This window comes from Sinohyriopsis cumingii, chromosome 10, assembly GCF_028554795.1.
Source record: "Sinohyriopsis cumingii isolate HCF-2022 chromosome 10, ASM2855479v2, whole genome shotgun sequence".
NCBI lineage: Eukaryota > Metazoa > Mollusca > Bivalvia > Unionida > Unionidae > Sinohyriopsis > Sinohyriopsis cumingii.
The window spans coordinates 63,587,763-63,601,310 of record NC_142970.1 but is presented as its reverse complement, the minus strand read 5'-3'; the positions used below and the strand labels follow the sequence as shown (position 1 = coordinate 63,601,310).

General features: G+C 37.4%; 1 protein-coding gene across 4 annotated transcripts in view; it reads left to right on the top strand.

Moving 5' to 3' along the window:
* The window catches only part of LOC149790264 (uncharacterized), an 85,208-nt gene that overhangs the window by 59,092 nt on the left and 12,568 nt on the right, over nt 1-13,548 (top strand). For 2 of the 4 annotated variants that reach the window (XM_089972310.1, XM_089972308.1), the window contains exons 12-16: nt 1,795-2,103; nt 3,642-3,693; nt 4,399-4,500; nt 8,038-8,366; nt 11,794-11,929. In XM_089972310.1, coding sequence (XP_089828436.1) covers nt 1,795-2,103; nt 3,642-3,693; nt 4,399-4,500; nt 8,038-8,366; nt 11,794-11,929 — 928 coding nt within the window. Of the gene's footprint in view, nt 1-1,731; nt 2,104-3,641; nt 3,694-4,398; nt 4,501-8,037; nt 8,367-11,793; nt 11,930-13,548 lie in introns of all 4 variants that reach the window. The other 2 variants (XM_089972307.1, XM_089972306.1) reach the window with 1 other exon arrangement.

Here is a 13,548-nt window from a genome sequence, read left to right as displayed (position 1 = left end):
TCCACCCTCGCAAAGTGGACTCGCTGATTCCTAGATCTCTGGCAAGCTGAGTTTGTTGTTTGCCCTTCTTTAGTTGATCTAGGGCATACAGTTTCTCTTTAGCAGAAAATGACTTGCGTTTTTGAACTTGCTTTTCCATAACAGTAAAATATTTTTTTATATAAGCAAACAACGTACACAGATAAAGCTCGGTAACTAAGTAATGAAGGCCTGCAATGGTTACGAATCACTTTTTATATAAAACAAAATTAAGCTGAACGGATGTACAATTTCATACCCTTTTAATTCACAGATAATAAAGTGGATATTATTTACTTTCAACTGTTTGTTGTTTGATCACACCGCCAAGCACAGCATACATGTTGGCGGCTTTCATCCTTTGATGTTTATTAAATTGTGCGACTCTTGTATCAACCACAGCTTTGTCTGCTGCTGGCTGTGATTGCAGTTAAATAAGAAGCCCATGTCGGCTATTGTTTGAGCAACGACTGTATACAGATTTCATGGAAGACAATCACAAAGACGATTTACTGGCTTTACTCATGGATCCGTAATAAGTAACACTTCGATAATGTTTACTTCGGCTTAACAATTCAAAAACCTAATTAAACCAGTTTTCTCTTCTAGAGTAGAATACGGAGCTTCACCACAACCTGTTCAAATTGATAAATTTCAGAAGCCAAGCGTTGTACACACTATTTCTCGTACGTTATATATATCGTATTATTTTAGAATTCATACAGGATCACTTCTCCAAAATCACTTAAAGAACCTGGATAAATTGTTAAGTTCCGATCGTTTATTATTAAAAGTCATACGCGAATTCTTCCACCAAATTATAATAATTGTTTTACACACTATTTCTCGTACGTTAAACAAATATTTTCACGGTCCGATAAAAATACACGTAAATGAATTTCAAATTTCAGGAACCATGCCACGATCATATTATTTTAAAAGTCACAACTAATCTCATGCCCAAAATGAAGTTAATTTCTTGTTTTGTTTTTTTTTTACTTTTCTGCAAATTTTTTTTCTCCATGTGTGAATGAATATACGAAATTTCGGGAGCCATGCTACGACCGCGTTATATCCGAATTCGCGTTATGGCGGGGCGCGTTATAGCGGGGTTCCACTGTAATTGTCATTCACAGAAATGTAGTATATAATAGTGGGGTTTTCCCCAAATGTGGCACTACGAAAACCAGTTCAAAATGGCTGATGTTTACAGCAGGCGTCAAAAGGCGCTTCCATGCGAATGGAGTAGAGGCGTCAAAAGACGCTTGCATGAGGTAAAGGGTTAATACTTCCCTGGACCAGATCGGGTTGGCTGCCTTGGGAAAGGCAGTTAGTTCCCATTTTCTTATGATTTTGCCATCAATATACGAATTGTGCCATTAACACGCACACACACACACATGAATTCTTTTGAAATGCATATCTTGTTGGTTTTTTTTGTGCTATTCCTTTTTTGCCTTTTTTTTTTGTTAGCATCTTATAACTGTTACATCTACATGCATGTACATCCATATTTCTGTTTGACTGACTGCCATTGTTAAGTTAACGAGATGTAGTTGTTGAAAGTTTTGATGCAGGTTCAACATGCTGCTTGTGGTTAGCGTCATGTTAAAACTGCTGAAATTTTGATCCTTGCCAATGCCTACGTAATACAGAGAAAATTTTTGAGCTTTTTTCTTCACAAATATGTGAAAGATCCACAATTATTTTCAGACCTCAAAGAATGCACAGACCAAACAGTAATCAAGACCGAAATGGTCATGATTCCCGTTTCAGCCATGAACGCCAACAGAGCAATAACAGTGGGGTTAACAATAGTCATAAAGCTAGTCCTCGGGGTACTGTTGACTCTGCCACTGCCTCGTCTCACCAGTCCACGTTCCATAATCGCAGGGGAGATAACTCACACTCTCACCTGAAGGGAGAAGACTCACATTCTCACTTGGTGCACTCTTCCTCGACAGCGGCCTCACCATCTCAACCTGGGACACCATCACCTGCATCGCAGCATTCTCATAATGATATCAATAGCAACAACAATAATAATAGACAGTCTTCCACAGAAACAGCTCCTCTGTCCCAAAGGTAAGCAAGGATGCAAGCGACTTGCATTGATCAGAATTACAATGTTTAAATTGTATCATAAGCTTTATAAGATGTAGATAGTTTTTTTAAAACACTGTTTTGAACTTGTGGATTTGGCATTTTCCACAAAATCCATGCTTGTACAGTTAAGCATAAACACTTCAAGTTCGACAGATACAGTTGTTTGGATTGTATGCATATGTATATGATCTGGTGAAATTTTTAGGCACTTATTGCAATTTTTCCTTTAATTTCCAATACATTTTAAATTTCTTTTGGATTTGGTCATCATTAACATCATTGCTTGTTAGTATAATTAAGAACTGCTTTAGGTGGGCAAATGAGATTAGCATAATTAAGCAAGAACTACTTGAGGTGGGCAAATTAGATTTGAAAGGCAAATTTGTGTTTATCTGTTGATTCAGAATTTGCTGCCATTGTGGAAGTTTTCCAGATTTTGTACCTATTTTTTACACCTGCCATAAGGTGGAGTTTCTGTTACTTATCAAGCAGATACCTATTGATTTCTTGCTCAACTGGTCACTGACAGAAAGTTAACTGATTTTAATGAAACAGCTCTTGTTGTTCTATACGAAGTGCCTTGATTAGACTTTATAAACAAAATACAGGAAAAACCCATTATAATGTGATTCGTTATAACGCAATCCCACTTATATCGCAATGTTATTCTTTGGACCCCGAGCATCTCTTTATAACGGGTTTTACATGTACCTGTAATATTTACATGACTGACATGTATTGAAATATTATTTACCACAGATTTTATTTTGAAATCTTTATACCCCTTAATCTGTACATGTATCCACAGTTTTTACTCCCTTGGGTTGATGGTTCTCACTTGGTTTAACTGGGTTCTTCCTGCATCAGCTATGTTGTTGTAGGGTTTACTGCCATTTTTCAGCACACGATAGGCTATACAGTATTAATGGTGGAGGAAGAACCCGGAAAGAACCACCGACCCATGAGAAGTTACTGGCAAGCTTTCTCACATACCCCCATTGGCCGAGCCCGTGACTCGAACCCACGCAGACAGAGGTGAGATGGCAATGATCCATAACAGACCGCGCTTTAGACCACTCGGGGCCCCTGCATCAGCTATACTGGCCACCATGTAGAGCTGATCTTGCTCTGAGGAATGGCATTAAATCTCAGAACAGGCCAATGTGGGTAAGTGAGAAAGCTATCCAGTAGCTTCTCGTGGGTCGGTGGTTCTTTCTGGAGTTTGCCCAGGTTCTTCCTCCACCATTTATACTGGCCGCCATGTATAGCCTATCATGTGCTGAAAAATGGCATTAAACCTCTTAACAACAATAAACCCCAAAACATCAGTTATGACTGGTAGAGGGTGCATGTGCACCCACAGACAAAAGCTAGCAAAACTGCTGGTTATGTCAGATGGGGTGGTGAGGGGGACCTCCTTAACTTCTGAATGACTTTTTCCAGACAATTTTTGACATTTCAAAATGTTTAAAGTTTCTATGGTTAATTCAGTTCTCCACATGATTTCTTTATTTCAGGAGAAGCTATAAAAGTCGCCGGAGGAGGGATGAAGAGGGTGTTAGACCTTCAGTAAGTCTCTTATAACACTGTCATCTTTTATTTCCTTTACTGCTTTGTACCCTTACAGAGTACTTGTTACAAGAGGGTGGTAAAGTAGCTCAGTTTGAAGACATTGGGTTGCAGATTAGATACCCACCCTGGTCAGTGGTCTCGTTGAATCCTTCTGAAAGAAATTGCATAGCTCTCATAGCCAATAAAGTGTTAAAAATGAGTTGAAAAATTAAAACTTTTGTATTACACACAGTTAACTCCTGCTTCCTTGGCATGATACAGCCATGAATGTATTAATAGTGCTATTAAGACACACCCCACCCCAAATCATTAAGCTGGATGATTTTATACATCTCTGTTGTAAGTATCACACTTACATAAAAAGACCTACATTTCACATTTTACTGACTGAAGTGAAGTTCTTGCATTTAGCTTATAACTGTTTCGATATGATCTTATGTAGGCCCTTCCAAATATGTTGTAGTGGGTGGAGCCCTTTGTGATTCGATATGATCTTATGTAGGCCCTTCCAAATATGTTGTAGTGGGTGGAGCCCTTTGTGATTCGATATGATCTTATGTAGGCCCTTCCAAATATGTTGTAGTGTGTGGAGCCCTTTGTGTTGCACCTATTGCTGCTAGCTCTATTATAAAAACTTTATTTACGGAGTTATAGTTGATTATCAGAACTTTCTTTTTTACGTATATCATTCTTCCATTGCAGCGGCTAAATTCCTCGCATTTATCAAGTCGGGAAGCTCGCAATGCACCAGATCAGCACTTTGACTATGAGCCAACCAGCTTCCCACCTCTTCCAGGGTCAAATGTAAGTAGTGACACGATTAAATAAAATTCATATCCCCACTTAAAGAAGTGACTGATGGGTTGGATTGGTGCTGTTTAACCATGTTATACATCTTCCAAGAGAGAACTACTGTTGCCACCCTTGAGGAGGTAACAGCTACTTCTCATGGGATTGATTGCTGTCCCACACACACATAAAAGGGGGAGGAGCAGAATCTATCATGAAGGGTTATAAGCATACAGGGCTGGATGTTCTCCCCCACCCTCAACTGTAGGAGGGAGGGGAAGTGCCATCCAAAGCAGTTTTACACCAGTGGAAGGTAGATACGGACCCTATTATGGAATATGGTTGACCCACCCACATCACCCTCCCCAGCCAACAGCTTTCAACCGCCCACCCCCTCTGGAAGGATCAATATTCTGGTCACCTGAAGCAAATAGTAATTCATGCACCCCATATAGGGTAATGCCTTGTTCTATTTACAGCTGCCTCAATAGGCACTCAGTGGAAGTATCAATATTCTAGTCACCTGAAGCAAATAGTAATTCATGCCATATAGGGTAACAATTCATTTAGTTTTCTCTCAACACTATCATTAATGTATGTTGATGTATCTACCATCAACTTATTGCATCATCTCCATACATAGATACTGAAAAATGTTTCAAGCAGTTTAAAATAGAGGGCCTAGAATTGATCCATGTGGTACTCGAGGGAAATTGTTACCCCCACCCAGCCCCCACCCCATCTGAGACAGTACCTCTAATTCAGTTTGTAATCTACCATTGAATAGGGGGAGAAAACAAGTGTTTTGCAACATTATACAGTAGTCCCTCTCTTGAACGGCACCCCTGACCAGCGGCCACTTCTTACAGCCAGAATCCCTTGGCACCAGCGAATTAGTATTCAAAAGTACCCCTCAGGAATGGCCACCCCTCTAATGTGACCAGCGGCCAGCATATTAGTACAAAAATGAAAAATGTTCTCCACAAGTAGCCACTTTTTTCTTCTCAAATGTATTCAGAACCAATTATTAATTCATCTCGTGACGTAACTAATCAGATTATCTCTATTGTCGATACATGTCTCCCATTGTCAAGTTTCCGTTACTGAAGGAAGTGTTGACTAAAGTACATATAACACTAAGATTAATATTATATCATTGTCAATAAAATCTGATGTTTACAGGAAATGGGCTCAATAATGTTATGATAGATTCTTGGGCTTGACACATCTGTCGAGTTCTTCTCTTTGATGATTAGGCCTACAACCAGATGTAATTTTCAAGATCATAACAGGGTCAGCATAGGCTAAAAATAGATTTTGTGCATTAATACCTACACAGAGATATTAACCTTGAACAAATCAGGGTACCAGACAAAGACTGAAAAATCATTTGACAGCACGATTATTGCTTCCTTTACGAAGAAGTTATTTCATCCACTTGACAAAAGTTTCGGCTACATAAAAATTAAATCGCATAAAATTAGAAACGTCTGTATAAATCATTACCAAACATTAACATGTCATCACGTAAGCGGAGACATATCATTTTAGAAGAAAGTCTGTTATTCTACTCGACGACATTGGGTGAGGAGGGACTTGCTGAACAATTTTATGTAGAAAAGACTATCATAAAACAATTTTATGTTTAAAAGACTAGAATAAACAATATTGTAACCGATAAGGAGGTTATTCAGCAGCAGTGGGAAAATGGAACAACTGTAATGAGAATTATGTATGGTTATGCATTGTGCATAGCAACAATACCTGCTCGCATATCGTGCTTAAGACAAGAATAAGAAATATTAATGTATATTCAGTTAAACTAAGTCTATTATTATAACAAGAAGAACCCGTTAATAATTAATGTTAATTTTAAATGAAGATATTAAGTGCAGATATTAAATGCTTTGAAGTATGTAGCTTTCTTACTACGTATATCACATACACTTCATAAATTTTTTTGTCCCCTTCTGGAAAGGCCACCTGTCTTATAAGGCCACTTTGCCAGTGCAGAAGTGGTGGCCATCTAAAAGGGGGATTGCTGTATTTTGATTTATGCTGTAAAACTATAATTAACAGTATCAAAAACTTTGGAATCTGCGATACAAATCTAATGTCCCAGCATCGGTGATCAGTGAAACAAGTGAATGCTTTTTTTGACATAAACAATTTGGATGAACGCTGTTTGGCACAGGTTAATTGGAATATTTTTTAAAAAGTAATAAAATGAACTGAAAACATTTTCTGCAAGTTTCCTTTTTAAAACATGGCCAGGACAGATCCTGGCCATTCATTTTTGACACTAAATTCATCTCCTGATTTGGGGGGGGGGTCACTCTTATTCTAATCATGGACATAAGTATTTGTGCCTGTATTTACATTTTTAAGAGCTTTCCCAACAAGTTATCAGTGCCAGTAGCTGTTGAATTAGACATTTATAATTTAATTTCTAACAATATCTACATTAAGAAAGTTAGTACATGAATGGATGAAGTTAGAAATCTTTTGGGTTGATGTGATGACTGTTGAACTTCATCGCTTTCAACATTATTCTAACACCCCAGTCATCTTTACATCCACTTTTTCTTCCTTTCTCATGTGGGAACTCCCTGGTTTAAATGTTTAAAAAAAATTGTTTCCTTTCTAGCTACCTCCATTAACATCCTTAGATCCTCACCTTCCTTAGTGTAGATCTTTTGTCTACTTGCGGGGGCCCCAAGTGGTCTAAAGCGCTCTCCGTTATGGATCACTGCCATCTCACCTCTGTCTGCATGGGTTCGAGTCTCGGATTCGGCTAATATGGGTATGGTAGAAAGCTTGCCAGTAGCTTCTCGTGGGTTGGTGGTTCTTTCCAGGGTTTTCCCGGGTTCTTCCTCCACCATTATTACTGGCCGCCATGTATAGCCTATCGTGTGCTGAAAAATGGCGTTAAACCCTACAACAACAGCAACAAATCTACTTGCGCGTAACATCCCAATAGGATCGATTTCGCTAACTAGCAAGTAATTTTTTAAAAAATATTCGGCCTGTTAAATGTTTTCAAGAGATCTTTCCAAATGTCGTTGGGTTTTTTTCCTAGATAAAGGAATGCAAGCAACTAGTTTTTTTTACTTAACAAAGGTTATTATCTTAAATATAGATGTGTATACAGAATGAGATACTTGTATTTTCCTTTGATTTAAAAAAAATAAATTATTTCAATTATGATAATTATCAAGATCTTGACAAACATTGTACCAGGATATGTTGTGACCCTCAAATTGAATCAATACATTTTACCTCACTGACCAGTCCTTTTATCCTAGAATTTTTATTCTTGGAGTTTTATTTTGTCCCTCAACTTTTGTGTCATCCTTTTTCTCTCTCTTGTGTAAAGGAAATGTTATTTGTAAACTTGAAGGTATTAATTGGCATTGTTGTTTGTGAATATTTTGTGAGGATTTCAGGCGCTTGAGAAATGATTGATTACACTTATACCTTTATTTAAGTGCTTGTTTTTCGCTTCCAGTTAAATTGACAAAAGTCATTCATGCCCCTCTTTTCTCTTTATAGAATAATGCTGCATCAGGGGATGTGTTCTCAAGTAAACTGTCCGATGTTGTGAAAGGCACTGCCAAGATACCTGTCAAGGACATTAAATTGATGACCATTACTGCTGTGACTACAGCTTCAAACTTGTCACCAGTCAGCACCAGCTGTACAGTAGCACCGTCAGTATCAACACAAGCCACTCTGACCGCCACTGCACCCAGTACAAGTACTGCCTCAAGTCGTAATTCTGTGTCTCCTTCCTTAAGCAGGAGCCCGAGTGTACCAACCTCAGCAGTGCCACCTGTTGCCTTGGATTCTCATCATCACCACACAAATTCTCCAGCACACAGGTAACTTTTTAATGTATGACAAAAACATGGAGACTTTACTTGTGTACATGCGGTGGAAATTATCAGAGAAAATATGACAGAGTTGATGAGTGAGATAAAAATAAACAGGAATGAAATTAAGATGGTGAATGCAATAAAAAATAAGAGCATATTTGATTTTAAAACCTTTGATGCTGTTAATGCTCGCAATGACAGCCTTGCTGGAATATTAAAACAATCCACACAAACTTTATAACCTTTTACCTGAATGACAGCAGATTGCTCTTTGTATTAATATTACTCCATCAAGAAAAAAATCAAATCGGTGTTAGGGTTACATGGCAATTCTTAAAAATTTGACAGGCTTTTGTCAGCATTAATTTAACACCCAAGTTTATTTTAAAAAGTAAAGCAATGGTATGATATTGATGCTGATCTGACCCATGGAATCTATGCCTGATAAGTATATGATTTTTAAAAAATTGACAAAAAAAATGACAAAGTTCATTTGCAAATATTTTTTTTAAGAGCATATTGATGGTGAAATGTACCATGATAAAGGTGTTTTGTACAGTTCATATAAATAGTGGAATGTCCCTTATTACAGGTGTTTTGTACAGTGGCTATTGATTGTGAAATGTACCTTGATACAGGTGTTTTGTACAGTGCATATTGATAGTGAAATATGCCTTGATACAAGTGTTTTGTACAGTGATATTGTTATTGACATTTATTTTGATACAGGTGTTTTGTACACTTAATATCAATATTTAAATGTGCCTTGATCCAGTTTTGGGTATCGATAGTGAAATGTACCTTGATACAGGCATTCTGTACAGTGGGTGTTGAAAGTGAAATGTACCTTGATACAAGATATTCGACATGTTACAGATTTCTGATTACAGAAAGGAAGGATAACGAGAAGAAAAATACAAAATCAAAGTAAACAGATTGATGGATGAATAATTTTTGTTAGGAGCAGAACAGAATTCAGAGCTTGTTATTTCTTTTACACACTTTTTGATAAATTTTGCTTTATAATGATTTGGAATCCCATGTGCATAATTGTATGGTATTCATAATTTCATGTTTATGTTTATTACCCACAGTTTAGGTAATACTCTTAACTTCAATAATGGATGTGTTAGAGTTGGTTCCCTTGAAATTTTAGTCAGATGACAGCCAGCAATCTTGCTGCCGTTCAGAATCATTGTACTTGGGGCACTCAATAAAGTAGGATCAAAGTCAGCTGCAGCCATTCATCATATTAGATTTTGGATTTATCTTTGAAAAAATTATTGATTATTCTATCTTGGATGAGTAGTATTTGTTTTGCAAAGTAAAATGACAAAAATGTCTTTATCTTAATGTGTTAGATATTCTTGAAATTTGAATAAAATAATGTTTTTAAAAAGTCATTGAATTATAAGTTTGCAGGAACCCTGTACTCACTGTGGACAAGAGTAGCACTAAATGATTTATCTTTTCATGCCTCAACATGAAAAAATAAATCATTTTGAGCTACTTGATCTTGCATTTAGTTTGATTTCTTTGACTTTTGTAGGTACAGTCATAAAAATTCATGAATATGTTTGTCTTGGAGTGTGAACAAGTATGAACATTGATGTTCATGATGGACTATACACAAGCATGAGCACTGGTCAACTTGGAGCGTGTACAGCCATGAACATTGAGGTTCAGCTTGGAGTGTGAACAGCCATGAACATTGAGGTTCAGCTTGGAGCATGTACAGCCATGGACATTGAGGTTCAGCTTGGAGAGTGTACAGCCATGAACATTGAGGTTCAGCTTGGAGCATGTACAGCCATGAACATTAATGTTCAGCTTGGATTGTGTACAGCCATGAACATTGAGGTTCAGCTTGGAGTGTGTACAGCCTTGAACATTAAGGTTCAGCTTGGAGTGTGTACAGCCATGAACATTGAGGTTCAGCTTGGAGCATGTACAGCCATAAACATTGAGGTTCAGCTTGGAGTGTGTACAGCCATGAACATTGAGGTTCAGCTTGGAGTTTGTACAGCCATGAACATTGAGGTTCAGCTTGGAGTGTGTACAGCCATGAACATTAAGGTTCAGCTTGGAGTTTGTACAGCCATGAATATTAATATTCAGCTTTGAGTGTGTACAGCCATGAACATTGTTGGTCAGCTTGGGGGGAGTACAGCCATGAACATTGGTGTTCAGCTTTGGGGCATGTACAGCCCTGAACATTGAGGTTCAGCTTTGAGCATGTTCAGCCATGAACATTGATGTTCAGCTTGGAGTGTGTACAGCCATGAACATTGAGGTTCAGCTTTGAGCGTGTACAGCCATGAACATTGAGGTTCAGCTTGGAGTGTGTACAGCCATGAACATTATTGTTCAGCTTTGAATGTTTACAGCCATGAACATTGAGGTTCAGCTTGGAAAGTACTACTAAAGTCGCAGTGCTAACATTTCTTACTCTAGCAAGGCCCCCTCCCCCACCCCCAGCTTAGAGATGAAGGAAAAGCTCAGTGTGACCTCCATTATGAATAGATGATTATATCTGCATGGGGGAAGGTCAGCCAAAAGTCTTCTTGTGATGTCTTGTTCATCCTTGATGAAAATGTCTCTGATCTTAAGTCGATCATGAACTTTTGGCAAGCATCTTGAAAACCTTTTTGCTGCTATTCCTCCATAATGTATGTTCATGTTGACATGGGGCTTTCACTGAAAAACCTCTAGTAATGCCTAGCTGGTCCAATATGAAAATGGTATACTTCATATATCCAGTATGGCCACTATGGTGGCCATTTTGAAAATCTTGCTCATTGCCAGATTGATAATTGTTGCTAAAAGATTTATAAAGTCTAGTTGGTCCTTAATGAAAATGGCAACTATCTGATGTCTAGTATGGCTGCCATGGCAACCAACTTTAAAATGTTTTAAATCTCCTCCCCCCCCCCCCCATAGATGATCATATCAAAACAATTTTTTCAACAATATGTATTATATGTCTGAATGTCATTGTTGCCCTTTTAACACTAAGCAATACTTCATATATTGTATAGGTCATCCTAAACGAAAATGGTGCTACTCAGACTTCAGATGTGAATATGGTCTCTTTGTGGATGTTTGGAAATTCTTTTAGTCAGAAAAGTCCCATCAAGGGATTCTTGTTCAAAGGTTGTAACTCAGTACTTGCCCAGAACAGTCTGGGTAAACTGCTTCATTATGTCCTTTGGAAAGACACTTAGCCTCCATTTCCTTAACATGATAATGCGAGTTGACAGTGCTGCTAAAACAAGCAACCAAACATTGTTAACAGGTTAAGAATTTCAAGTAAATACACTGGAGCACTGCTATTATGGAGGTTATATATGCTGTAGTGTTTGCAGTATTCTTTTTCTCCAGTCTTGTTCAAAGTATATTCACTAATTTTAATAATTTATTTCTCCACTACTAGGCCAGCTAAACCTACACCCACCCCAACAGAGGTTAAATCTGTGGAGACAACTCCGACTGCCACCAACACAACCTCATGTTCAAGTGTCATTTCCTCAGTGTCTTTCTCTGCTGCTAGCTCCACACAGGCCAAAGTGGTAAGTCCGTTTTCCGATTATATTCTTCTAGCTGTAATTGGTAATATTCCAAATGTACGTTTAATTCCATTTCAACCATGTATTGAGAAAACTGAATTTTTTTCAAATCGGTTTTAATGGTTTTGCAAAAAATAATTTCAAAATCATAATATAGAGTGCGAATCAGAAATAGAGCAATCGTTGGAGCAAGGATGCATGCCGATTTTCAATCAAAAGAAGCGGAAGCCAGCTGAGACGGGTAACCAGAGATGTATAGTATGTAGTTATTTTGCTTTGAATGTTACGTGCCATTGCGTACATGTTCTGACTTGTTACTCAGTTCAATTACCAAAGACTCATAAAAATGGTACTAACAACTGCCTCGCTTGGCATTCAGCATTAAGAGGTTAGTGTTAGGACTGGTCGTCCTGGTGTCGGGATAACGTGAAATTAAAAAATGCTAAGACAAAAATTTGTTTTATTATTGTAATGAATATTTTGCCGAGCATACCAGAAATCCATGAAAACATGCATCAGTTGTAAATGTCTGATTTATTGGAAAAGAACAGAATTTGGGAATTTTTCGCTTTAGGTCTTGCTTACATTTAACTGTTTGTCTTCACATTACTTGCCCGTGCTGAATGTAATAACTCGCTTTTTTCATGTTTCATTCATTTCTTACTAATAGTTTATCAGATTCTAAATTATATAATTAGCAGGTTTCATTCTGCAGAAATTGAGCCCCTTTTATTGTTAATTTACCTTTTTTTTTTACAAATGTGGCAAATTATCAGCCATATGTTACTTTGAACTGAAACTTGGCTGATAACTGCATTAGCCTTGAACACTTAAATTAGCAAACGTTTTTAACTGAAACGAATATGTACATGTTCTTGAGTATTATACATCATATATTAACTGTAATTAATGTGCCCCAAAAAAATAAAATCGGGCAGTTGTTTATGGTTTTTTGTCCAGAATAATAGAAATGTATATTTTTGCAAAAATGAAGTATGACTAAACATTTCAGGAACCTACAGCCCTCTGGTAGCAACACTGGTGCATAACACTAGCTTTGCTAAATACAGTTGTTTTCATTTCAGACCCAATTCTAGGAAAAGAAAATTATGAACAATTCACACAGCCATGTGAAAAAGAGGATAGTTTTTCTGAATATAGGATGGATTTATTGAAGAAACATTATTTTTCAGCCTGAATGAGTAGTTCAAATGGTATTAAAGCATGTTGTTGATTGCTGCTCATCCATTCATCTGTTTGCACACTTTCCTCCTAAACTCTTTGTAGAATTACCATGAAACTTGACATGCACATTTCTCCCATGATCTATTTGGTCCTAAATGGAAAATGCTAAGAGCAACCAGTTTGAATGCCACAGTGACCGTCTTGAAAATCTATTTCTTCTGAGTGGATGGTTAAATCAATCAACAAGGGGTTTTTACTACAAGGTTATTTGGTTCTACTTTACAAAAAAAATAATCTGGTTCTATCTAGTAGGGCAACTATAGTAGCAATCTTGAGAAAAAAATTATCACTGCCTGAACGTAAAATTGGCGTGGGGTTTTCACCAGAAAACTTCTTCCATTGTGTAGTTTCTCACAAGTGAAAACGCTTCCAATTGG